The sequence below is a fragment of the Pituophis catenifer genome, unplaced genomic scaffold (assembly GCF_029215685.1).
Source record: "Pituophis catenifer annectens isolate HBS135680 unplaced genomic scaffold, rPitCat1.0.hap2 SCAF_3, whole genome shotgun sequence".
Taxonomy (NCBI): Eukaryota; Metazoa; Chordata; class Lepidosauria; order Squamata; family Colubridae; genus Pituophis; species Pituophis catenifer.
The window spans coordinates 2873436-2899726 of record NW_027256883.1 but is presented as its reverse complement, the minus strand read 5'-3'; the positions used below and the strand labels follow the sequence as shown (position 1 = coordinate 2899726).

General features: G+C 45.8%; 2 protein-coding genes across 2 annotated transcripts; both read right to left on the bottom strand.

The window, feature by feature from the left end:
• Positions 1-3650: 3650 nt before the first annotated feature.
• On the bottom strand, positions 3651-5541 carry LOC139315565 (toxin 3FTx-Dis4-like). The gene is made up of 3 exons (XM_070941954.1): positions 5474-5541; positions 4413-4523; positions 3651-3862 (listed from the first exon to the last, which is right to left on the bottom strand). Exons 1-3 carry the CDS (start codon positions 5529-5531, stop codon positions 3774-3776), a joined length of 258 nt encoding a protein of 85 aa, XP_070798055.1. The 5' UTR covers positions 5532-5541; the 3' UTR covers positions 3651-3773.
• Positions 5542-23868: 18327 nt separating this feature from the next.
• On the bottom strand, positions 23869-25735 carry LOC139315564 (toxin 3FTx-Dis4-like). The gene is made up of 3 exons (XM_070941953.1): positions 25669-25735; positions 24617-24727; positions 23869-24065 (listed from the first exon to the last, which is right to left on the bottom strand). The coding sequence occupies exons 1-3, from the start codon at positions 25724-25726 to the stop codon at positions 23977-23979; spliced, it is 258 nt and encodes an 85-aa protein (XP_070798054.1). The 5' UTR covers positions 25727-25735; the 3' UTR covers positions 23869-23976.
• Positions 25736-26291: the final 556 nt, after the last annotated feature.

Sequence of the window (26291 nt, the reverse complement as noted above, 5' to 3'; positions counted from 1 at the left end):
AAGGAAAGCCTCCAGAGCCTGGGGAGGGCAAAAATGCGCCCCCACCCCCCACCATGGTGCAGGAGGCCGACTAGACCACACCCACCATGGCCACACCCATCTAGCAACTGGGCAGAGAACCCCTTGCAAAAAATTTTGAAGCTCACCCCTGGAGTTTTTGCTTGCGATGGATCTATTACTTGGAATCCTGACAATTTTTTTTAATTTGATTTAATAGCCTTCATACTTTTGTATATTTATACAAAGTCAGCTTATTGCCCCCACAAACTGGGTCCTCAATTTACCTACCTTAGAAAGGATGGAAGGCTGAGTCAACCTTGAGCCTGGCGAGATTCGAACTTACTTTAATTGCAGACAGCTGGTGTTAATCACAATGTTTTTAGTCTGCTGAGCCACCAGGCCCATTATGCTCACATTGACCATTTTTGACTTTTGGGGTGAATTCCTACTTTAGCTGGGGTTCAAGAAAGGATCTCACAGCCCCCTTCCAACATTTTTAGCTTCTTTGGCTCTCTCAGTGAGGAACTTTATATCTTAAGCCAAATTACTCTTACTGGCAATACCTCAACCAAAAGATTCCTAGAATCACAGGAGGAAATTCGGAGGAACAGATTTGTTTGGTGGTGACTGAGATCACTTCTTAGAATCTTCCTGAGATTTCTCCTAAGTAATCCCACTGTGGAATAAACCTCGGCTTTTTCTTTGGGCCTGCTTTCCATCTGGGCCTTTTTCTCTCCCTTTTCTCTCCTTTTTTCTCTCCCTTTTCAGAGAACAGACACCGTCACAACTTCTAACTGGGGTTAGAAGACTTGAAGCATTTGTCCATTTGGTTAATGGATGTACAAAGTCACTGAACTTTGCCGAGAGAGCTTTTGTTTAAGTTTGTACTTTGCACAGGTTATGCAGCCTTCTATAACTTCAGGAAGTGATATCAACTGTCCTGGTGACCAAATTTGCACTTGGAATGGTAGCATTTGTCCAATTGTCCAAGTGCCCAAATTTTGCAGACAGAAAAATAGATAAGGAACCGGTTGGTTCCTTATCTGCTCTAATCTGGTTTCCCCTTTGGTGGTGAGCGAAAGGGGACAATCTCCTGCCCTACCCTTCTGCACCTGAGTCCCCCTGTTCTTCTCTCTTAATCCTAGAAATCTAATCTTGCAAGGACAGCATCTCAAAGGTATAATGTGTGCCCTCCAGTGGGGTTACCAGTTCACCCTGGTTCGATTGTGAATGGGGAGCACTGGGATTTGAAACCCACTTCTGGTGCCCTCTCCCATCCTGTGCTACACTTTGCTAGCTACAGAGACGATTGCAAGATGAAAGCTTGGCTGCTCTCACCTGAATATCTTTTAGGAATATTTAAGGAACACAAACTATGTAGCAAATCTACAAAGGAAGCTCTATTTCTTTTGCTAAGTTAATAATCGTCCAACCAAGTCTGCAAGAAGGTATTCAGAAGGAGAGCTCTAAAAATGAAAGGACAGTCTGGGGGATATGAAGGTTGGGGTTCTCCTTAATTCTAGACTGGCACAAACCATTTGAAATATACAAATCAGCCCTGGATTTCCAGGATCTTGAAGATCAGTACAGAACCATCAGATGGATTTTTTCAGAGTATGGGTGTGATGTAGGAGGTGGAGAACAGTGAAGTGCCTGGTTCTGGGAGAACTTTGATCCATCATCATGCCTTGGAAGAGCATCCAGAAGTATCAACTAATGTGGAATGTGGGGGTTGCAAGATATCATGTGTTACCCTAAAATGGCACAATGTACCCCTCTGATCTACAAGGTGCATTGGTTACCAGTTTGCTACTGGGTCCAAAGTACCTTTAAAGTCTTTCCTGATATGGAGTTTGTGTTATTTGTGGAATTGTCTCTCCCCAATTAAATCTGCCCCTCCCATCAGATCCATCAGATCCAGCAGATCCAGCAGAAGAGGCACATTGTGGGTCCTGTCTGCTAACAAGCTACATCTTGATAGATGTAGAGCCAAAGAGCCTTGATAGTACAGTGGTCTAAAGCACCCTGTTATTAACCAGCTGCCTGCAATTACTGCAGGTTCGAATCTCACCAAGGCTAAAGGTTGAATCAGCCTTCCATCCTTTCTAAGGTAGGTAAATTGAGGATCCAGTTGTGGGGGCAATAAGCTGACTTTGTATAAATATACAAAATATGAAGGCTATTGCTTAGCGCATTGTAAGCCGCCCTGAGTCTCCGGAGAAGGGCGGCATATAAATCAAATTTTTTAAAAAAAAATCTAGTGGGACCCCGGAGACTGGACCTTTCTGCCATGGTGCCCGCCCTATGGAATATCAACCCCACTGAAGTAATGTCAGCTCCATTCCTCTTTTTAATATCACTGCTTTATAGTGATTTTGTCACTCACAGACAGGCAGCCTCTTGTTTCTACACACAGACATGCACTCACACACATACACACACAAAGACATGCACGCAAACACAAGGAAGGACTACATCATTGCAATCCATCACACCAGCTCCCCTTCTATAGGCATCATCCCTCGCAGGTCTCCATACCTCTGGAGATTCTCATTCATCCAGGTCTCGGTTGTCCCAAATGTGGCAACGGCACTTGATAGTTTCTCAAGACGTTTCTTCAGCACTGACAGATCTCTCACCTCTGGCACATCAAGGATACTGGGAGGGGGTGCTTTAGTACCATTATTGGGGAAGGGGCTTTATTGGTTTGCTGGCATCATTGCCTTTTCTTTCTCCCACCCGACTTGAGGTGGCAAATAACCCTCCCCAGTGGCTTCACCCAGATCATCAAAAAAAGAGGGACAACCTGGTGGCTCCCACTTCCTGGTGATTTGGAGGTCCTACAAGCCCTAACCTTCTCCCAGGCATTGGGCAGGGGTGACTCGATCCCCTTAGGCACTCGATCCCCAACTATGACACGGTTATGTTGTGAACAAGGTTTGCCAACTGTTGTTCTTGCAATGTGTATTTATTGTTCTCTTTCTATGCTATGTGGTGCCCATACAGAGTTGAACAGGAGCCAGGATGTCTCTAAATCAAATTAAATGATTTTTTTTAAGAAGAAAAATTCCCACTCAGCTCCAGTGCCCACCTAGGTGATCTCTGGTGTTATCGCCAAAACCTGAACCCAGGACTGAGAGAGCTTGAGAACAGCCTTCAGAGTCAACTGTTGAATCAAGATGTTTCTTCTTTCAGGTGGGCGTGGTGGAGAAGGGGCCTGCCATCCTTCACCCCAAATCCCCCTCCTCTCTTTCAAGGCATCTTCCTCTTCCTCTCAGTTTGCCCCAGAGAGTAGAAAGGGAGGGAAGGAGCAGGGTTGGACTCTGAGGTTTCACTGAGGAAAGACTCCGTTGTGGGTTTCTCCTCTTTCTTTGCCCTGTGTGAATGTAAGGTTATAACCCCGTTAGGCAATCCAAGCCATGATTCAACAGGGATTGGACCTATTCCTGCTCACCCCAGCATCACTGCCTGCTGGATCCCGGAGGAAGACTCGCTAACTGTGGGTTTTGTGAAAGGAATGTTCAGTTTTGAGGGGGAAATTAATAAATCAAAACACTTGAATTGAATGCTGATGTTTATTTGATTCTCAAACTACAGAACTAGCAGAAGGAAACTTAGAGAACAAGAGAAAAGGGAAGGATGATGAGGCGTCAAAGACAGCAGGGGGGAAGGGGATTATGGACCATCTGGTGGTAAAGGCCAGGAGCATAAATTTTCAAGGATGGCCCATGATGGATGAGAGCAAAACTCAAGGAATTTAGCCCCTTGTAGATCTAGCAGTTGCACTTGTCAGTTGCGCAACACGTAACTTTCTCATTTTCTCCTGGAACAGGGCAGCCACATCCCTTGACGACTTTAATTCCTGTGAAGGAAGCACAAAGCAGAATGATTATTTTTTAAAAAATACCAAAGAACAGACCTGTGGCTGTTGCTGAACAAAACGGTAAACCCACTTTTAACACATTCATGGATTCCCTCCCAGTAGGAAGGCTGACTTCCTTTCTCCTCTAATCAGTACTCAGGAGTCAATGAATAAAGAAGAGATTTCTGGGAAAGTCCCACGTTTTGACATGACTCAGGGGCAATTCCACCTTTCCTGGAAGTTTCATGGCTTCATCCAATTTCCCTCAATTCCAGAAGAAACTTTCAGCTCTCCCAGCATTTCCCTCCCCCTTTCTCTAAGGAAGGTTTCCCCCTCCAATCTGGGCTGCTTCTGGGATGGACGGGGCTCCCCAGTGCAAGCCCCCCTTTCCTTGCATTCCTTAGAGTGTCCGGCAACAGGCCATGACCACAAGGGAACCCAGGAAGGGCACAGACAGGTGCTACGTGACTTCCAACTCTCAGGTGCATTTGGGAGCTCTAGTTTGGGTTCAAGAAGAAAAGCTGTGAGAAAAGATAAGAACTGTGCTTACGCAATAAACCTTCCTTAGTTATCTTTTTATAGCATAGGTTCTCCCCTTCTGCACACTCTTCAGTCCCCAAACAGAGAATTCCAGTGTCTGAGTAACATGTCCGGTTATCTCCTAGATGAGAGAAATAAAACATAGAAATCTTATTTGGATATTTATTTTTCCGATCTTGCAATCTTATTATTTATTAGATGATAGATCATTTAATACTACGGTCAGCTGTGAAAATTTCCATACAAAAATCAAATAATAATAATAATAATAATAATAATAATAATAATAATAATAATAATAATAATAATAATAATAATAATAATAATTTTATTTCTATACCGCCCTTCTCCCGAAGGACTCAGGGCGGTGTACAGCCTATTTAAAAACACAAGACAAAACATCGATTAAAAATTTAAAATAATTAAATAAATTTGGCTCAATTTAAAACCCCACAAATTTAAAATACCCCAATTTAAAATTATTATGTTGTATTATTAAGGTTGAAGCTGGAGTAGTCATTGACAGGTAGGACGTTGTAGCAGACAATTTTGTGTACTATGCTTAAGTCAGACCGAAGGTGCCATAGTTCTAAGCTGTCTAAGCCCAAAATTTTGAGCCTGGTGGCATAAAAATCCACCTGGTGGTGCATTCTATTGTGAGCAGAGGAGTGGAGGACTCTTGTCGTCAAATACCTCTGGACCCACACAATTGTATTAATGTCTGATAAACAGTGTGGATTCCAGGCAGATGAGCTGTATTCGAGAATTGGTCTGGCAAAATGTGCCATGGCAGAATTCACTACACAAAGGAGCCTCTACTTTCAGAGGCAGTCTACCCCAGAATGCCAGCCTGGAACAGCCACTGTCTCAGCTATGGGCTTCTCTCCAAACAGACACCTCCTCTTCTCTCCCAAAGGCTCCCATGGACCCTCCTTATAGAGTGCAGAACAGGGAGAAAGTCCCACCACCAGAACGGAGCACAACTACCTCAAATATCATACCTCCCACTGCCTCCCCCCGCCTTTTTTTTTTCTTTGATTGTCACCTAAGATCAAAGCTTTGTGGCCCTACCTGAGACCAGGTACACAAATCCCACCATCACCACCAAGGACAGCAGCAGAGTTTTCATCTTGCAATCTTCTCTTCAGCTTGCAAAGTGTAGCCCAGGATAGAAGCAGACACTTATTTATACCCCTCTGAGATGTGGGGCTGGATATCTAGGATTAAGAGAGAAGAACAGGGAGGTTCAGGAGAAAAGGGAAGGGCTGGGAGTGTGGCCTTTTTGCCCCCGACACCAAAACGGAAGCCAGATCAGATCATGTGAAGAACCAACCAGTCTCTGTCTTCAAGGCAAACGCTACCGTTCCGGGTGCAAAACCTGGGCACATGGACAATTGGCATCTCTTCCTGTATTTATACAAGATTATACAATCCTTACATAATGCAAAATTAAACAAAATATCTCTCTGCAAAGTACAGCTCCTTCCTATTTTTTATTCGTACTTCAGTTAAGTAAGCGGGCAGCTTCTCTGAATCTTCTAGCCTCTCAGGTTGCAACCGTGGATCTGGCTTTATTCAAGAAACATGGCTTCCTTTGAGCAGATCTGAGCATGACTGCTTCTCTCTAAAAGTGGCCAGTGGACTAAAGGATTCACAAGATCCAAAAGTCAGGATAGGCAAGGATGATGGATAGAGGGTTGGTCAGACATGGCAATAGGGGTTCTCGTACAAAACCTCCAGCAGGTGTAACAGCAGGACAGATGATTCCAAGGGATACCTTGAGTCATAGATCAACAATTCCTGCAAAGAAAAGCTCTTCTTACTGATGACTTTAAAACCAGAAATTCCTCAAACCTGTGAGCATTCTGGACAGAATCATCTTGTCACCCATAAAATCCCTTTGTCCTTGTTCATAAAAAAGATCTTAGTGTATTTTTCGGTTTGAAGGGTGCACGTATGCTATGTTGGCTGAAGATCCTCCCGAGTTTTTCCAATACGTCTGCAACGTATGAAATGACAACATTGCTTCGTTTATTTTTCTCCTTTTACTCAAGATATTAAAACCACAAACTGACCTACAGTGCAATCTCAAATTTCTGTCCTGTTTTGATATTCTATCCACCTTCAAGGCCTTAATGGTGATTTCCTAAATTGAGGTTCTTGGCTGAAACGTTGGGCAGGTAGTAGGCCAGAGAACGTCCTGCTCCAACTGTTTCTTTGAGCTTGGGGTATCCCTGGAGATGTTTCCTTTCCACCCCAGATAACAATGTCCATGCAGTCTTCAATTCCATCCACAGAAATAATATTAGCCATTCTCATAGCAAACATTCTACAGGAAAACAATCTTGATCAGAAGGGATGCAATCCTTCAGCCCTGATCTATAGATTGGAAGTGTGGAAATCCTGGGCTTTAGTACATAGAACAGAGAAAGATGAATTCTGGGATGCCAACCTATCTGAAATTGTATAGAGTCTCCTGCTTGAGGAGGGGGCTGGACCACAAGTCCTCCAATGTCCTTCCAACATTATTCTGATTGATTGATTGATTGATTGATTGATTCCTTTTGAAATAGTGGTAGACCATGCGGAGTATCAGAGAAGGGGCAAGGATTCAAGCCCACCATGGTTCATACATAAAGACTAGCTGGTAAAGAATGGCAACCATTTTCACAAAGATGTGGTGGGACCCCGGCAAAGGACATAGGAGAGGCGATCTGATTGGTAAAAGAATTATTTGATGGCTCATTTGTGAAATCTAATTCAGTAGGTTAATTGATTGACACTGAAATAATCCTCTGCTTTTGGACCAACCAAACTGTGCCATGGCCAACTCATCATGGCCAACTCTCCGTAGCCAAATCTCCCTGGGACAATTCGCCAAGAGACAGGAGTTACACTAATCGAAGAAATGGTGGAATAGAATTATTAAAGAAAGGATGTAACTGGAGCGACAAAATGAAATGTGAATGACAAAAATTAAAGTAATTTTTAAATGATTTTAAATAATTAAAGTGAATTGTTGAATTGTCCTGCAGTGAGTTGTTCCATGATGAGTTGGCCATGGTGCAGTTTGGTTTGTCCAAAAGCTGTGAATTGGCCATGGCACTTTGTCCCATTCTGAGCTAAAATACGCTATGAAATTTTCCATTGAAGCAATAAAGAGATGCCACTTCTCTGTTCTTCTCAGTTATGCCTCTGGGCATAGCACAGTTGCATAAAGGAAGTGAAAGGTTTTTGCTCACGGTACATTTAATCCGTTGAGAAAAGTACACATCTCTCTTAAGCTGAGTTATACTTGGAGGTATATCCAGAAAGAGACTGAAAATACTACTTCGAAGGTCTTGCAAATTGCATCAGTTTTCAAGCTAAGGTTAGATGATCAAATCAGTCAAATTGAAGGACAAAAATGTAGGTAGGAAAAAGGCAGTTTGGAAAATACTTTGTGGATGCAGACTTACATAGGAAAAGGCCAGGAGAAATGTGGGGGCAGAGGGGAGTTTAATAAGCTTTGCATGAATTGAATAGGGCAATCACCACTACTAAGAAAACCTCAGTTATTTTTAGAGAAGCTGCAATCACAATAAGCTATGTTTCTTCAATAAGTGCACATTTTCTTTGAATCAATAGCTGAAGTTCCTCTTTCAAATTCCATTAAACTTGAAGGCACACAAATTTGCCAAACATTTTTTCCATATAATTCGGAGCCAAGGCATGTTATCTAAATCAACCAACTGGAGACATCAAAATTCAAAGGTAGTTGAATTAGATTTATTTATGTAAGACCTTTATGTGACCTCCAACTCACTCTCTGTGACCCCAGGTAGCTTACAAAGGTTCTATTTGAGTCAGAACAAATCATAGATCTTGTGATTTGGACTCTGTTCCTATTCTATTTGCAAGTCTTCTGGATTTGCCAGTGGTGGGATCGACCCCATGATTAATTTTCTACTATCTGGATCCCAAAGGAATATTTTCCTTGCCTGCAAGTCCAGCCTATCCTACATATAAAAGATTGCCAATAATAATCCTTTGCTACTGACCAATCAATATTTGGGACAAGGTAACATCTCTAGAAGAAGTGCCTATGGAATAAGATCAATTATGAGAAAACTCAGAAGCCTCAAAAGTCAACTTTTGCAGGGTATCAGCAGGCCTTTTCAGACAGTGAAGCACTTCAAATTCATGTGAAGTCCAGGCAAGATTCCCCCTTTCCTAAAACACAGGTAGATTCACAAATTTCCCTAGGACCGTGATGGCGAATCTATGACATGCATGTCACAGGTGGTATACATAGCTACCTGTGCTATGTATACCACCATGTGAGCTCAGCTCATAGTGCGCATGTGCACGCCGGCCAACTGATTTTTGGGCCTTCTTGGCCCACCAGAAGTAGGGAAACAGGCTGTTTCCTGACTCCGGAGGGCCTTGGGGGCATGGGGATGGCCTGTTTTTCTCTCTCCCCAGCCTCCAGAGCCTTTCTAGGAGTCTGGGGAGGGCAAAAACAGCCTTCCCCACCCCTCACCCTAGGCTGTTTCTGGCCTCTGGAGTGCCTCTGGGGGGGTGGGGAAGGCCGTTTTCACCCTCCCCAGACTCCTAGAAAGGCTCTGGAGACTGGGGACAGCAAAAAAACAGGCGTACCGTGCCATCGCGTGCCAGGAGCAGGGAGAGCGAGGGGGGTCATGCGCGCATGTGTAGAGGCAGGGCGCATAGAATTATGGGTGTGGACTAGCGTGCATGCGACACCACCACCCCTCTTGCTCCTGGCACACAATAGCAAAAAGTTAGCCATCACTAAGGGGTTGGACTAGAAGACCTCCAAGGTCCCTTCCAACTCTGTTATTCCATTCTATATAAAAGATAGTCAATAATAATCCTTTGCTACTGACCAGTCAACTTTTGGGACAGGGTAACATGTCTAGAAGAAGTGCATATGGAATAAGATCAAATATGAGAAAACTCAGAAGCCTCAAAAGTCAACTTTTGCAGGGTATCAGAAGGTCTTTTCAGACAGTGAAGCACTTCAAATTCATGTGAAGTCCAGGCGAGATTCCCCCTTTCCTAAAACCCAGATAGATTCACAAATTTCCCTAGGAAATACTGTGGCTGAAGGAATTTCTTTCCATGCTGCCCAATCAGAGTTATGGGATCCCTCCACTGGCACATAAACAAGACTTGAAAATGGAATAGGAACATATCGGAAGAAAGACCAAGCCCAAATCGGAAACACTACAATTTCTACTTCTACTTCCCTAGTTAACTTTCTAATGGTCAGTTTATGTCTCTCTCATGAGAATATCTCAGGATACCCTTGATCTTTTCCTGAAATTGATCTGAATTGATCGGGGGACCATGTCCCGTAGTGCAGAATGAAAGCTAGCATTGCTCCATGAAGGCCTCCGTAATGAAAACTTTTCATGAGCAAGTGTTAAGATCATTCCGTTCTAGATCTCCAAATGCTTCAGGAATTTCAGTTTTAATGTCTCAAGTAAAAGGATCATTTCTTTGCAGGAATTGTTGACCTCTGACTCCAGGCCACTGTGGGCATTATCTGTACCCTGATGCACCTGCTGGTAGTTCTCTTTCAGAAGCTTTACTGCCATGTCTGACCAACCTTCTGTCTCTCTTCTGGGCCTATCCTGACTTTCGGAACTCAAGACTCACATCCGCAGACTGGTTTGGGGAAGAACCTCTCATGCTCAGATCTGCTCAAAGGAGGCCATGTTTATCAAAAGACAACATCTCAAAGGTGTCTCCTCCCATCCTGGACTACACTTTGCAGGCTGCAGAGTCATCACCTGAGGGATTAGAACACCTGGGGCATTGAACTTTGCCGAGAGAGCTTTTGTTTAAGTTTGTACTTTGCACACGTTCTGCAGCCTTCTATAACTTCAGGAAGTGATATCAACTGTCCTGGTGACCAAATTTGCACTCGGAACGATAGTGTTTGTCCAATCGTCCAGGTGCCCAGGTTTTGCACGCAGAACAGTAGTGTTTGCCTTGAAGACAAGGACCGGTTGGTTCTTCATCTGGTCTGACTTGGTTTCCCCTTTGGTGGTGAGGGAAAAGAGACCATCCCTTCTCTACCCTTCTGCCCCCAAGTCTCCCTGTTCTTCTCTCTTAATCCTAGAAATCTAATCTTGCAAGGACAGCATCTCAAAGGTGTAAGGAAGGCACCCTCCCATCCTGGGCTACACTTTGCAGGCTGCAGAGAAGATCGCAAGACGAAAGCTTTGCTGCTCCCACGAATATCTTATAGGAGTATTCAGCCACAGAAACCATGTTGTAAAGCACAACCTCTAATTCCTTTCCTAAGATAATAACAATTCAACCAGGTCAGGATGAGAGTATTCAGAAAGAGGTCTATAAAAATGAAAGGAGAGTGTGTGGGATATGACAGTTGATGTCCTCCATAAGTCTAGACTGGCACACACCATTTCAGATATACACCGCAGCTCCAGCTATCCAGGATGTTGAAGATCTGCTCAGCATCATCAAGTGGAGTTTTCTGGAGACTTCCAGTTGGCTCCGCAAGCTTTGAAGATGCTCTTTTACGAGCACCCGATCCCCGGTTCCGTAAAAGCCCCAGAACAGCCGAAAAACAGCTGTCTGGAGGCTTGGAACCCTCTCCCCGGGCAAAGGGGAGAGAGAAGAGTTGACAGGCAGAGATAGAGCCCCCCAAGTGCGCTAGGAGAAATCCTGGGGCGCAAAGGGTGTGGGCTCCCTATTGAAGCCTGTCAAGCTGCTCCGGACCAGGGATGACTACGCCAAAGTGGAGCTAGAAGCTGCAACCAAAATCTGCTGAAAATCAACGGGGGGACTTTTAACATCTTTACTTTGATCGCAGGCAGAGCAAATCAGGAGAAAACAAAAAGGAAAACTTGCAAGTAACACTTTAACTCCGTTTTAAACTGCAGAAAATGGCGCCTGAGGGTGGGAGGAGGAAACTACTAGGGAAAGTGCTTGTTAAGGCTTGTTAACGTTTGCAACAGTGATACAGCTACTGGATTACACCTTAAGAGAAAGTTTTAAAGTGGAAGCGGCCAGGAAGAGAATTTGGTACTGAGGAAAAGAATTTGGTACTGACTTTAACTAAAATCTTGTTTTTATACTGTGTGGAAAAGAGTTGAATTGTTGTCCTGATAGCTGGATGAAAAGTGGCTGAAATATGGCTGACAACAGGACTGGTGAATCAGCAAATTCCCAAGCCGTGACTGTTCAGGCTTTTCAAGAACTTCTAGACTCTTTTACTTCTGCCCTGTTGGATACAATTGAAAGGGCTTTTTCAAAAAAACAGCTTGGGAAAATATAAGCAGTTGTTAGAGGGACAGCAGGAAATCATTCAGAGGAATTTGTTTTTGGAAGATCAAGAGATGGTCAGGATTAAAAGACAGGCTGGCACAGTTGAAACAAAGGTTTTGGTGGACGTTTCCATTCAAATGACAGAAAAGCAACAAATAGTTTCTGTTATGTAAATAGGTTTGTTTGGTGGGACGTTTGAAATAACTGACCATCAGCTGATTGGCTGACCACCACAGCTGCAAGGTATATAAAGGGAGCTGGGTCCCTGGGTCAGTTGCTGGGTTCTCACTATATAATAAAGAGCTGTTGTCACTCACTACTCTGGCTTGCTGCATCCTCATTCACCCAACTTAACATTGGCCACGAAGGTGGGATTTTGAGGCCAGAAGCAGAGAAGAGCTGAAGCCACACTCAAGAGAAAAGAGCTGAGGCCACGTTCAGAGAGGAGACCGGAGACTGCACCCTGAATCCAGCCAGGCGAGCAAGCAGAGCACAGGAGAATCCCGAAACGATGTCTGCCTACACCCCGCCAGCGCCATTCAAACCCAAGGAAGAGAAGTGGGGATCCTACATGTCCCGGTTCGAGTGCTTCATGGTGGCGAACGACATGCAAGGGCTACCGGATGTGCGGAAGAAGGCCCTGTTCCTGAGCCACTGCGGACCACGGGTATTTGACACAGCCGAAGCCTTGTCAGAGCCAAATTCGGTCCACAACGTTTCCTGGTCAATGCTGCAGACCCTGCTGAAAGACCACTATGCCCCAACACCATCGAAGTATGTCCAGCGGTACAATTTCCAGCAAAGGCTTCAGCAGGACAGCAAATCGATCAGCGAGTACGTCGCTGCCCTGCGTAAGGCCGCAACCCAGTGCGAGTACCGAGACCTGGATGAAATGCTCCTAGAGCAACTAATCTGCGGAGTGAGGGATGGCTGGCTACAGAGAAGACTACTCGCGAGGTCAAACCTGACCCTACACATCGCCCTGGACGAAGCAAGAGCCCAAGAGTCGTCTGTAAAAGCCGCCGAGAAACTGAAGGGCTCCCAGCTCAGCCGGACAGCGCAGAGGACGGCAACCGTGCACTGAGAAGCCGTAAACACCGAGAGCGAGGGGGAGTCCGAAGAGGAAGTCTACCGCACTGAGCAGTCCCGGACGGCCCGGAGGGAACCCAGAGATGGGTGCGCCAGCTGCGGAGGGCCCCATTCCCAACAAAACTGTAAGTTCAAAGAGGCCCCAACCCCTGCCGCCCCGACCAGAAGAATTCCCTCCCACGCTGAAACCCCAAAGCAGCCCTCCACTACAGAAGAAAACACCACCAACACAAGGGTCCCTCCCAGAAGGTGCAGCAAAGCAATTGACAGCCGCACCCACCACCGCTTGTAATGCAAACCAGATCCCAGGGGAGTACCAAGACCTTGCAGAGATATTCAGCAAGGTCGAGTGTGACATTCTGCCCCCCCACCGCGAGACCGATTGTGCCATTGAGATTATCCCGGGAGCGAAACTACCCAAACCTAAAATGTATGCCATAACGCCCCGAGAAATGCAGGAAATGCGGGATTACATAGACAAAAACTTACAAAGGGGATTTATTGAGCCAGTAAAACCAAGGGTAGCGGCGCCAGTCATGTTTAAAGAGAAAAAGGATGGCTCCATGAGACTGGTGGTCGACTTTCGAAGTTTCAATGCTGTTTGCGTACACAACTTGTACCCCCTCCCCCTCATGAAAGACATGCTAGCCCACCTAGCTAAAGGGAAGATTTTCACCAAACTAGACCTTCGAGAAGCTTATTACCGAGTACGCATAAAAGCAGGAGATGAATGGAAAACAGCATTCAACTGCCCCCTGGGTAGTTTCCAGTTTAAAGTAATGCCCTTTGGATTGCAAGGAGCCCCGGCAGTATTCATGCAGTTAATAAATGAAGTCTTACATGAACACCTTTACAAAGGGGTCCTCGTCTACCTGGACGATATTCTTATCTACACGGAGACCATAGATGAACATATACCCCTCGTCCGCCAAGTCCTGAAAAAACTGCTACGGGCAAACCTATATGTCAAACTGTCAAAATGTGATTTCCACCAATCACGGCTAGACTACCTGGGCTACCGAGTATCAAACGAGGGGATAGAGATGGACCCAGCCAAGGTCCAATCAGTTCTACAATGGCAGCCCCCTCGCACCCGCAGACAACTGCAAAGTTTTCTAGGCTTTGCTAATTTCTACAGACAATTCATCCCCTCATTCGCGAAGATTGCCAAACCTTTGACAGACCTCCTAAAGACAGGAAGCCCAGCGATGAAACCTCGCCCGGGACAACCCCTACAGTGGGACCTGACCTGCCAACAGGCATTCGAGACACTAAAAGGACTGTTCACGAAAGAATCTGTCTTAAAACACCCGGATCTGGAACAGCCTTTTGTCATCCAAGCAGACGCAAGTGATGTGGCAGTAGGAGCCGTGTTACTCCAAAAGAACAACCAAGGTGATCTACAACCCTGCGCCTACACCTCCCGCAAACTCACCGATATGGAGAGGTGATGGGCGGCGTGGGAGAAGGAAGTGTTTGCAGTAAGATGGGCCTTGTTGACCTGGCGGCACCTACTAGAGGGAGGCCAGAAACCATTTGAAGTCTGGACTGATCATAAAAACCTAGAGGCCCTAAAAACCCCACGAAAACTGTCGCCCAGGCAAGTGCGGTGGGCACAATACTTCAATCGTTTCAATTTCGAGCTTAAGCACATCCCAGAAGGGCGAAATTTCCTGGCTGACGCCCTCTCCCGGATGCCCCAATACAACAGTGAGCGGGAGCAGGTAGTGAATGCCATCATCCCCTCCACCCAAGCTGCGGCCCAAGTGATCACCAGGCGGCAACAACGTGACCAGCAAGGCCAACTTGCAAGTGACTTAACTGCAAAATTAAAAAATGAAACGCTGACAGACCCCTGGTATCGGGACAATCAACATCTCTTGACAAAAAGAGATGAACTAGCATGGAGGGGGACAAAACTTTATGTCCCACAGAGTTTATGCATCCTGATTCTCAAGAGGAGCCACGACGTTAAACCAGCGGGACACTTTGGGTTCCTAAAGACTCTGCACCTAGTACGAAGGCAGTTCTGGTGGCCCCACATGAGAAAGGACGTAGACAGTTATGTAAAAAGCTGCACCATTTGTGCCACGATGAAGACAAGACCAGGGTGCCCACCTGGACTGTTGCAACCAGTAGTTGAGCCAACAAGACCATGGGAGGAGATTGCAATGGACTTTATAGTAGACCTACCGAGGAGCAGTGGAAATACAGTGATCTGGACTGTAATAGACTTATTCTCCAAACAGGCACACTTCATACCTTGTAGTGGACTGCCTTCAGCCTGTCAGTTATCCAAACTGTTCCTGAAACACATTTACCGCCTACATGGAGTCCCCAGGAAAATCATCTCCGACAGAGGGGTCCAGTTCACAGCAAAGTTCTGGAGGGAGTTTCTACGATCCATAGGTTCATCCCAAGGACTCAGCTCAGCATTTCACCCGAGCACCAATGGGGGGGCAGAAAGACTGAACGCTATGATAGAACAGTATTTAAGATGCTACGTCGACTACCAGCAGTCCAATTGGGCAGACCTCCTATCTTTTGCGGAGGTTGCATATAATAATGCTGTCCACAGCAGCACGGGGCTAACCCCGTTCAAAATAGTGAGTGGCATGGATTTTGTCCCCATGCCAGAGTACCCGAGGGAGCCCCCTTCCTCAGTCAGTTTGACCGACTGGATGGCACTGTTGAGAGAAACTTGGGAGAATGTTAAGAGGGCGCTGGCAAAGGCGGCTCAATCTTATAAGGAACAAGCAGACAAGCACCGAACTCCCCAAAGACCATTTCAGTTGGGAGAGAAAGTTTACCTTTCCACCAAGTACTTGAGACTTAGACTCCCGAGCAAGAAATTGGGCCCAAAATTTATAGGACCATTTCCTATAATAAAAATAATCAACCCCGTTACAATGCAATTGCAGTTGCCACGGCTTTTGGGGAAAATTCACCTCATTTTTCACAGTAGCCTTCTAAAACCTGTAGTGGGGTCTACTTTAAGGCCAACACCACGTGAACCCCCTGGGCCCCTGGTTGTTGGGGGCCAAACGCACTACGAAGTGCAGCGGATTCTTGATTCAAGATGGCACAGGGGGCGCCTCCAGTACTTGATTAAATGGAAGGGCTACCCGTTGTCAGAGGCTTCCTGGGTGAAGAGCGCAAACATCCAAGCTGACCGCCTTATAGAAAAATTCCATGCAGACCACCCGGGAAAGCCGGGGGGGTGCGCAGCCGAGGAGGGGTTAATGATACTCGTTGTGTTTTCCCTTTGGGATAGGTTAAGTCGCAGAAGTGAAGGGAGAGGGGCCAGATGTCAGCGTTCCAAATTAGGCTCTCTTCCAGCGCTGACATGAACGAAATGAAGCAGAGAGCAGAAGCGTTGATTTATTGCTGAGATGAACTTTTACCTAGTTTTCTGCATGCAACAGATAGGGTTACCTGGGTAATGGAGGGTGGGGGCCACATTCCTGTGAAAAGAACGTGCCGGGATGTAGAGATGGATCTGCATGATGGCCAATGGGACATTGGGGTTGGAGAGCGGAAGAGGAGGGGGTTGGAAGGAGGGGCCAGTTTGGCTGCAACTTGAATCAGGAATGTCGGATTTTTCTATTCTTAAATAAAAGTGATTCATTAGAGACTTTGCATTTGAGAATGAAGTTTATTTAAGATAGCACCAAAGCCTGACAAATGCACAATTAATAAGGCCCTGCAGCAGAGCGCCTATCCGGTGCCCATCGTCCACCACCTACTGCATTCCCTGGGTCCCGGCAAGATCTTCACAAAACTCGATCTTACGCAGGCGTACCAGCAACTGCCGGTAGATGGCGCTACCGCGGAAGCACAGACTATCGTAAACCACAGAGGGGCTTTCAAGTGCACCTGCCTGCAGTTTGGAGTAAGCATAGCCCCCAGACTTTTTCAAAGCACCATGGAGCGGTTACTACAGGGAATCCCCGGGGTGGTCCCCTATTTCAACGACGTGCTCATTACCGCCGACAATGAGCAACAGCTAGGGGAAAGGCTGAGGAAGGTCCTAAGGAAATTCAGGGACGCGGGACTCAGAGTAAAAAGAAACAAATGCATGATCGCAGTCCCCTCAGTCAAATTCCTAGGATACAGGGTAGATGGCACCGGCATACACCCCACAGAGAGCAAGATCAGGGCAATCAAAGAAGCACCCACCCCCAAGGATAAAGCGGAATTACAGGCCTTCCTGGGGCTATTAAATTTTTACGCCATCTTCCTTAAAGACAAGGCGACAGTGGCTGAACCCCTACACAGACTATTAGCCAAAAAATCCACTTGGAAATGGGGGAAGGCCGAAGACAGGGCATTCACCGGCATTAAAAAACTGCTATCAGCTGAGAGTTTCCTAATCCAGTACAATGCAATGCTTCCCCTTGTTCTAGCTTGTGACGCGTCTCCGTTTGGGGTGGGAGCCGTCCTGAGCCATAGACTCCTGAATGGACTGGAGGCGCCCATCGCCTACAACTCCCGAACTCTGTCAAGTGCCGAGAGGAATTATAGTCAGCTCGACAAGGAGGCCCTCGCCGCCATTTCGGGAGTGAAAAAATTCCACGAATACTTGTTCGGGAGAGACTTTGACCTAATCACTGACCATCGACTGCTCCTGGGCCTCCTCGCGGGAGACCGACCAACACCGGCAGCCCTATCACCCAGGATGACAAGCTGGGCCATCTTCCTCACAGCATATTCCTATCGCCTGGTACACCGACCAGGGGCGGACATGGGCAACGCGGATGCACTCAGCCGATGCCCACTACCCGACAACCTAGAGGACCCCACACCCGGCATCCCCATCTTGCTGATAGACGTATTGGACTCGGGACCCATAACATCAGCTGAGGTTGCGAGAGCCTCAACCAAAGACCACATGATCCGGACAGTCACAAGTTGGGTCATGAGGGGGTGGCCGGAAAAGATTGAGAGCGGGGAATTTAAACAGTTCGCGGGAAAACGGGATGAACTAACAATGCAAGGGGGTTGTTTACTATGGGGCGATTGGGTTGTTATTCCTTTGCGCCTAAGAGAAAAAGTATTAACACTATTGTATGAGGGGCACCCTGGGATTGTACGTATGAAGGGGCTAGCCAGGAGCTACGTCTGGTGGCCCAATATGGATGCAGACATTACCGAGTGGGTGGGGAGATGCCAGCCCTGCCAGGAGTCCAGATCAGATCCGCCAACAGCGCCCGTGAGGGAGTGGGAAAGACCCCAGGGACCCTGGTCCAGGATCCAATAGATTTTGCTGGCCCGTTTCACGGACAGACCTTCATGGTCATAGTAGATGCATTTTCCAAGTGTCTGGAGATTAAACTAATGAAGGCCACTACCACCGACGCAACCATCAGGGAGCTCAGGCAGTTATTCGCCATCCATGGATTACCGGACATCCTAGTGTCAGACAATGGGCCACAATTCACCGCGACGCAATTCGAGGGGTACTTAGCAGAACTAGGGATCAGACATGTCCTTTCGGCCCCATTTCATCCGGCTAGTAATGGTCAGGCTGAAAGATTTGTGAGGTCAGCAAAGGAGGCCCTCTCACGGTTAAGCCCCGGGGACTGGCAGGAAAGGGTAGACAAATTCCTAACAGCACAGCACTCCACACCCTGCACAGCCACAGGCCGAAGTCCGGTGGAGCTATTAATGGGGCGGAAACTGCGAGGGGTACTAGACAGACTCAACCCCAACTACTCCCCAGAAGCATTCAAGGTGGGGGAGAGGAAGCTCAGAGAGTTCACCATAGGAACACCGGTCCATGCCAGGAACTACGGGAAGGGCCCACTCTGGGAGGCAGGAACCATTGCCGAAATCACGGGGCCCAAATCATACAGGGTAGACATGGGGGACGGGAGAGTTTGGCACAGGCACATTGATCAACTGAGGAAACGAGTAACCGCAGACACCGAGGACAGATTCGATGAGCCGATCCCTGACCCTGACTACCAACCAGAAACACAAACTACAAGCCCGGGCAGAGCGGAGGACTTAGCTGAGGATTCTGGTATCCAGCGCTGCCCCATCGAGGAGGTCCAGGCTGCCGGGGAGGTCGCCGCCCACAAAGAAGTCTCCGAGGTTCCATTGGCGGAGCAGGGAGAAACAGAGAGTCCCTCCGACCTGCTCGACGCCGCCCCTCCGACTGAACTGCACAGGTCAACGAGGATCCGTACACGCCCTAGTCACCTGAGAGACTTTGTATGCAGATAACACCCTAAGTGACTTCTGGGAGGGGAGGAGTGTTATGTAAATAGGTTTCTTTGGCGGGAAGTTTGAAATAACTGACCATCAGCTGATTGGCTGACCACCACAGCTGCAAGGTATATAAAGGGAGCTGGCTCCCTGGGTCAGTTGCTGGGTTCTCACTATATAATAAAGAGCTGTTGTCACTCACTACTCTGGCTTGCTGCATCCTCATTCACCCAACTTAACAGTTTCTTTATTGCAAGCTGACAATCTTTATGGCAACAAATTTTGGCTATATGGACAAAGAAATGGACTGAATGATTATACAAGCAAGAAGAGACGAAATGGGGATTTCAAGTTAGAAAACGTGACCTCAAGAAGAGAGCGAGTATTTCAGAAACATCAACCTCAAATCACCATTTTAAAAGTTTCAAAAATAAAATTGGGGGGGTAGTTGAAAGAATTTATAAAAAAAAGGATTGGAAAAAGTATAGAAAGAAGAGAAGAACAGAAGATTAAGAAAGATAACTTCCTGTGGATTTTGAAATTGGCATCGGGCAAATATGTGTTTTAATGGTATTAAGAGATTTTTAAAATGTTTAACATAAGATTATATTATTTCAAAAGATATATGAGATAAATTGTATAAGCTTTTAAGATGCCTAATCCTTTGAAGCGAAGAGGATTAATGTTAAATTCAGAATTTTATTGCAAAATGATAATTAGTTTTGGATAGTAAAAGGGCTGCTCTCTAAAAAGTTAGAGGTATTAAGACGGTTAATTGAAAATTTGAAAGACATCCTCCTGTAGATTTTAAAATTTATATTTGGTAAATAAGTGTTTTTAAGATATTAAGAGATTTTTAAAATGTTTAACATAAGACTATATTATTTTAAAAGATATATGAGATAAAATGTGTAAGATTTTAAGATGAAAAATTTTTCTTTTTTTTTTTTTCTTTGAAGGAAGGAGGATTAATGTTAAAGAATTTCACTAGGGAGTAATGTTCAAAAAGAATGATGTTCGAGGGTATAGAAATGGAATTTATTCATGATTTTTACTGTTTGTAAGACTGCTAAAGTATCGGATTATACATCAAGAAAAAGTTTTTTTTATAAGTAGGAAGAATGAATTTAATTTAATTGGTTTTGAGAATTTATAAAAGGGAGGTTGATGAATTGGAGCAAAGGGAGTTAAAGAACATGTGGGAGTTTTGAACTTTATAATTAGTTAGTTTATTTTAGCATATGTTTGTTAGATGCTATACCCTGTTTTTGCTCTGGGAAGTCAGGGGGGTGGGGAGGGTGGGATAAGGGATGGGGGGAGGAAAGTGGTGAATAGAGAAATGTTTTAGCAGAAGAAAGTATCTATGAGTAGAATATAGGAGTTGCTCAGACACTAAAGGAGGAAAATATTTCACAGCAAAGAAGTTAGAAAGGAGAGAGGAGGAGGGGGTAGGAAGAGGAGAGGGAGGGTGAGGAATGGAAGAAAGGAGAGGAGGAAGGGAAGGGAAGGGGACAGGAGTAGGAGTGAAGGGGAGAAGGGGAAAAGAAGAGAGAAGTGGGGGAAAGGAAAAGGAAGTAGGATGAGGTGGGAGAGGAGGCAGGAGAAAGTAGGAGAGAAGAGGAGGGAGGGAAGGGAAAGAAAGGAGGAGAAGAAGGTTTGTTGTGGAATGAGGGAAGAAAGAGAAGAAGAGCAACTCCAAATTTAATTTAAATGTCTTATTTTAATGCTTTCTTTAAGGGAAACATGTATATGTATAAGAAAATGTACAATTTCTATTATGTGGGGAAGGGGAAAGGGTGGGGGGGAGAAAATTGTTTGTATTTCTTATAAAACTTTTCAATAAAAAAAAGTGGAGTTTTCTGAATATGGGTGTGATGTGGGAGAAGAAGGGAAGACTGTTGAGGTCCCTGTCCAGAGAGGACCTTCATCCATCAACATGCCTTTGAAGAGTATCCAGAAGTATCAGCTACTGTGGAATGTGGGGACACAAGCAATCATGTGTGCCCCTCAAATGACACACTCCACCCCTCCAATCCACAAGGTGCATTGGTTACGAGTTTACTTTCGGGGGCAAGGTAGTTTTTATTACCTTGAAAGCCTTTCCTGGCATGGAGTTTGTGTTATTTGTGGGACTGCTTCTTCCCAATTAAATCTGCCCCTCCCAGCAGATCCAGCAGAAGAGGCCTGTTGTGGGTCCCGTCTGCTAAGGAGCTACATCTGGTGGGAACCCAGGAGACTGGACTTTTCTGCCATGATGCCAACATAAATGGAACATCACCACCACTGAAGTAAGATTGGCTCTATCCCTCTTCTTCATATGATTGCATTATGGTGGTTTTGCCACTCAGAGAGATAGTTTGTAAGAGGACTGGAGGAGCTTTCAGTTGCCAGGCTAAGACTCAGGACAACCAAAGGCAATTCAGACAGAGTTTGGTTCTCTGCACCCGGAGGAGCCCCTCTCTATGGGAGCGTACCGGCCGGTGGGAGGCTACTGGTGGCAGCAGGCGGTCCCATAAATAACCAGGTCCTAAGCCATGGAGCGCTCTAAAGGTGGTAACCAAGACCTTGAAGCACACACGGAAGACCACCGGGAGCCAGTACAGCTCGTGCAGGAGAGGTGTTACATGGGAGTGCTACGTCGCTCCCATAACCACCCGCGCGGCTGCACTCTGCAGCAGTTGGAGCCTCTGGGTGCTCCTCAAGGGGAGTCCCATGTAGAGGGCGTTGCAGTAGTCCAGGCGGGAAGTGACGAGGGCATGAGTGATCGTGTGTAACGAGTCCTGATCCAGAAAGGGACGCAACTGGTGAATCAGGCGAACCTGAAGGTATAATGTGTGCCCTCCAGTGTTGTTACCAGTTCACCCTGGTTCAATTGTGAACGGGGAGCGCTGGGATTTGAAACCCACTTCTGGTGCCCTCTTCCATCCTGTGCTACACTTTGCTAGCTACAGAGACAATTGCAAGATGAAAGCTTGGCTGCTCTCACCTGAATATCTTTTAGGAGTATTTAAGGAACACAAACTATGTAGCAAATCTACAAAGGAAGCTCTATTTCTTTTGCTAAGTTAATAATCGTCCAACCAAGTCTGCAAGAAGGTATTCAGAAGGAGAGCTCTAAAAATGAAAGGACAGTCTGGGGGATATGAAGGTTGGGGTTCTCCTTAATTCTAGCCTGGCAAAAACCATTTGAAACATACAAATCAGCCCTGGATTTCCAGGATCTTGAAGATCAGTTCAGAACCATCAGATGGATTTTTTCAGAATATGGGTGTGATGTAGGAGGTGGAGAACGGTGAAGTGCCTGGTTCTGGGAGAACTTTGATCCATCATCATGCCTTGGAAGAGCATCCAGAAGTTTGTGTTATTTGTGGGATTGTCTCCCCCTAATTAAATCTGCCCCTCCCATCAGATCCAGCAGAAGGGGCACGTTGTGGGTCCTGTCTGCTAAGAAGCTACATCTAGTGGGACCCCAGAGACTGGACCTTTCTGCCATGGTGCCCGCCCTATGGAATATCATCCCCACTGAAGTAATGTCAGATCCATTCCTCTTTTTAATATCACTGCTTTATAGTGGTTTTGTCACTCACAGACAGGCAGCCTCTTGTTTCTACACACAGACATGCACTCACACACATACACACACAAAGACATGCACACAAACACAAGGAAGGACTACATCATTGCAATCCATCACACCAGCTCCCCTTCTATAGGCACCATCCTTCGCAGGTCTCCATACCTCTGGAGATTCTCATTCATCCAGGTCTCGGTTGTCCCAAATGTGGCAACGGCACTTGATAGTTTCTCATTCAAGACGTTTCTTCAGCACTGACAGATCTCTCACCTCTGGCACATCAAGGATACTGGGAGGGGGTGCTTTAGTACCATTATTGGGGAAGGGGCTTTATTGGTTTGCTGGCATCATTGCCTTTTCTTTCTCCCACCTGACCTGAGGTGGCAGATAACCCTCCCCAGTGGCTTCACCCAGATCATCAAAAAAAGAGGGACAACCTGGTGGCTCCCACTTCCTGGTGATTTGGAGGTCCTTCAAGCCCTAACCTTCTCCCAGGCATTGGGCAGGGGTGACTCGATCCCCTTAGGCACTCGATCCCCAACTATGACACGGTTATGTTGTGAACAAGGTTTGCCAACTGTTGTTCTTGCAATGTGTATTTATTGTTCTCTTTCTATGCTATGTGGTGCCCATACAGAGTTGAACAGGAGCCAGGATGTCTCTAAATCAAATTAAATGATTTTTTTTAAGAAGAAAAATTCCCACTCAGCTCCAGTGCCCACCTAGGTGATCTCTGGTGTTATTGCCAAAACCTGAACCCAGGACTGAGAGAGCTTGAGAACAGCCTTCAGAGTCAACTGTTGAATCAAGATGTTTCTTCTTTCAGGTGGGCGTGGTGGAGAAGGGGCCTGCCATCCTTCACCCCAAATCCCCCTCCTCTCTTTCAAGGCATCTTCCTCTTCCTCTCAGTTTGCCCCAGAGAGTAGAAAGGGAGGGAAGGAGCAGGGTTGGACTCAGGTTTCACTGAGGAAAGACTCCGTTGTGGGTTTCTCCTCTTTCTTTGCCCTGTGTGAATGTAAGGTTATAACCCCGTTAGGCAATCCAAGCCATGATTCAACAGGGATTGGACCTATTCCTGCTCACCCCAGCATCACTGCCTGCTGGATCCCGGAGGAAGACTCGCTAACTGTGGGTTTTGTGAAAGGAATGTTCAGTTTTGAGGGGGAAATTAATAAATCAAAACACTTGAATTGAATGCTGATGTTTATTTGATTCTCAAACTACAGAACTAGCAGAAGGAAACTTAGAGAACAAGAGAAAAGGGAAGGATGATGAGGTGTCAAAGACAGCAGGGGGGAAGGGGATTATGGACCATCTGGTGGTAAAGGCCAGGAGCATAAATTTTCAAGGATGGCCCATGATGGATGAGAGCAAAACTCAAGGAATTTAGCCCCTTGTAGATCTAGCAGTTGCACTTGTCAGTTGCGCAACACGTAACTTTCTCATTTTCTCCTGGACTAGGGCAGCCACATCCCTTGACGACTTTAATTCCTGTGAAGGAAGCACAAAGCAGAATGATTATTTTTAAAAAAAATACCAAAGAACAGACCTGTGGCTGTGGCTGAACAAAACGGTAAACCCACTTTTAACACATTCATGGATTCCCTCCCAGTAGGAAGGCTGACTTCCTTTCTCCTCTAATCAGTACTCAGGAGTAAATGAATAAAGAAGAGATTTCTGGGAAAGTCCCACGTTTTGACATGACTCAGGGGCAATTCCACCTTTCCTGGAAGTTTCATGGCTTCATCCAATTTCCCTCAATTCCAGAAGAAACTTTCAGCTCTCCCAGCATTTCCCTCCCCCTTTCTCTAAGGAAGGTTTCCCCCTCCAGTCTGGGCTGCTTCTGGGATGGACGGGGCTCCCCAGTGCAAGCCCCCCTTTCCTTGCATTCCTTAGAGTGTCCGGCAACAGGCCATGACCACAAGGGAACCCAGGAAGGGCACAGACAGGTGCTACGTGACTTCCAACTCTCAGGTGCATTTGGGAGCTCTAGTTTGGGTTCAAGAAGAAAAGCTGTGAGAAAAGATAAGAACTGTGCTTACGCAATAAACCTTCCTTAGTTATCTTTTTATAGCATAGGTTCTCCCCTTCTGCACACTCTTCAGTCCCCAAACAGAGAATTCCAGTGTCTGAGTAACATGTCCGGTTATCTCCTAGATGAGAGAAATAAAACATAGAAATCTTATTTGGATATTTATTTTTCCGATCTTGCAATCTTATTATTTATTAGATGATAGATCATTTAATACTACGGTCAGCTGTGAAAATTTCCATACAAAAATCAAATAATAATAATAATAATAATAATAATAATAATAATAATAATAATAATAATAATAATAATAATAATTTTATTTCTATACCGCCCTTCTCCCGAAGGACTCAGGGCGGTGTACAGCCTATTTAAAAACACAAGACAAAACATCGATTAAAAATTTAAAATAATTAAATAAATTTGGCTCAATTTAAAACCCCACAAATTTAAAATACCCCAATTTAAAATTATTATGTTGTATTATTAAGGTTGAAGTTGGAGTAGTCATTGACAGGTAGGACGTTGTAGCAGACAATTTTGTGTACTATGCTTAAGTCAGACCGAAGGTGCCGTAGTCCTAAGCTGTCTAAGCCCAAAATTTTGAGCCTGGTGGCATAAAAATCCACCTGGTGGTGCATTCTATTGTGAGCAGAGGAGTGGAGGACTCTTGTCGTCAAATACCTCTGGACCCACACAATTGTATTAATGTCTGACAAACAGTGTGGATTCCAGGCAGATGAGCTGTATTCAAGAATTGGTCTGGCAAAATGTGCCATGGCAGAATTCACTACACAAAGGAGCCTCTACTTTCAGAGGCAGTCTACCCCAGAATTCCAGCCTGGAACAGCCACTGTCTCAGCTATGGGCTTCTCTCCAAACGGACACCTCCTCTTCTCTCCCAAAGGCTCCCATGGACCCTCCTTATAGAGTGCAGAACAGGGAGAAAGTCCCACCACCAGAACGGAGCACAACTACCTCAAATATCATACCTCCCACTGCCTCCCCCCGCCTTTTTTTTTTCTTTGATTGTCACCTAAGATCAAAGCTTTGTGGCCCTACCTGAGACCAGGTACACAAATCCCACCATCACCACCAAGGACAGCAGCAGAGTTTTCATCTTGCAATCTTCTCTTCAGCCTGCAAAGTGTAGCCCAGGATGGAAGCAGGCACTTATTTATACCCCTCTGAGATGGGGAGGCTGGATATCTAGGATTAAGAGAGAAGAACAGGGAGGTTCAGGAGAAAAGGGAAGGGCTGGGGGTGTGGCCTTTTTGCCCCCGACACCAAAACGGAAGCCAGATCAGATCATGTGAAGAACCAACCAGTCTCTGTCTTCAAGGCAAACGCTACCGTTCCGGGTGCAAAACCTGGGCACATGGACAATTGGCATCTCTTCCTGTATTTATACAAGATTATACAATCCTTACATAATGCAAAATTAAACAAAATATCTCTCTGCAAAGTACAGCTCCTTCCTATTTTTTATTCGTACTTCAGTTAAGTAAGCGGGCAGCTTCTCTGAATCTTCTAGCCTCTCAGGTTGCAACCGTGGATCTGGCTTTATTCAAGAAACATGGCTTCCTTTGAGCAGATCTGAGCATGACTGCTTCTCTCTAAAAGTGGCCAGTGGACTAAAGGATTCACAAGATCCAAAAGTCAGGATAGGCAAGGATGATGGATAG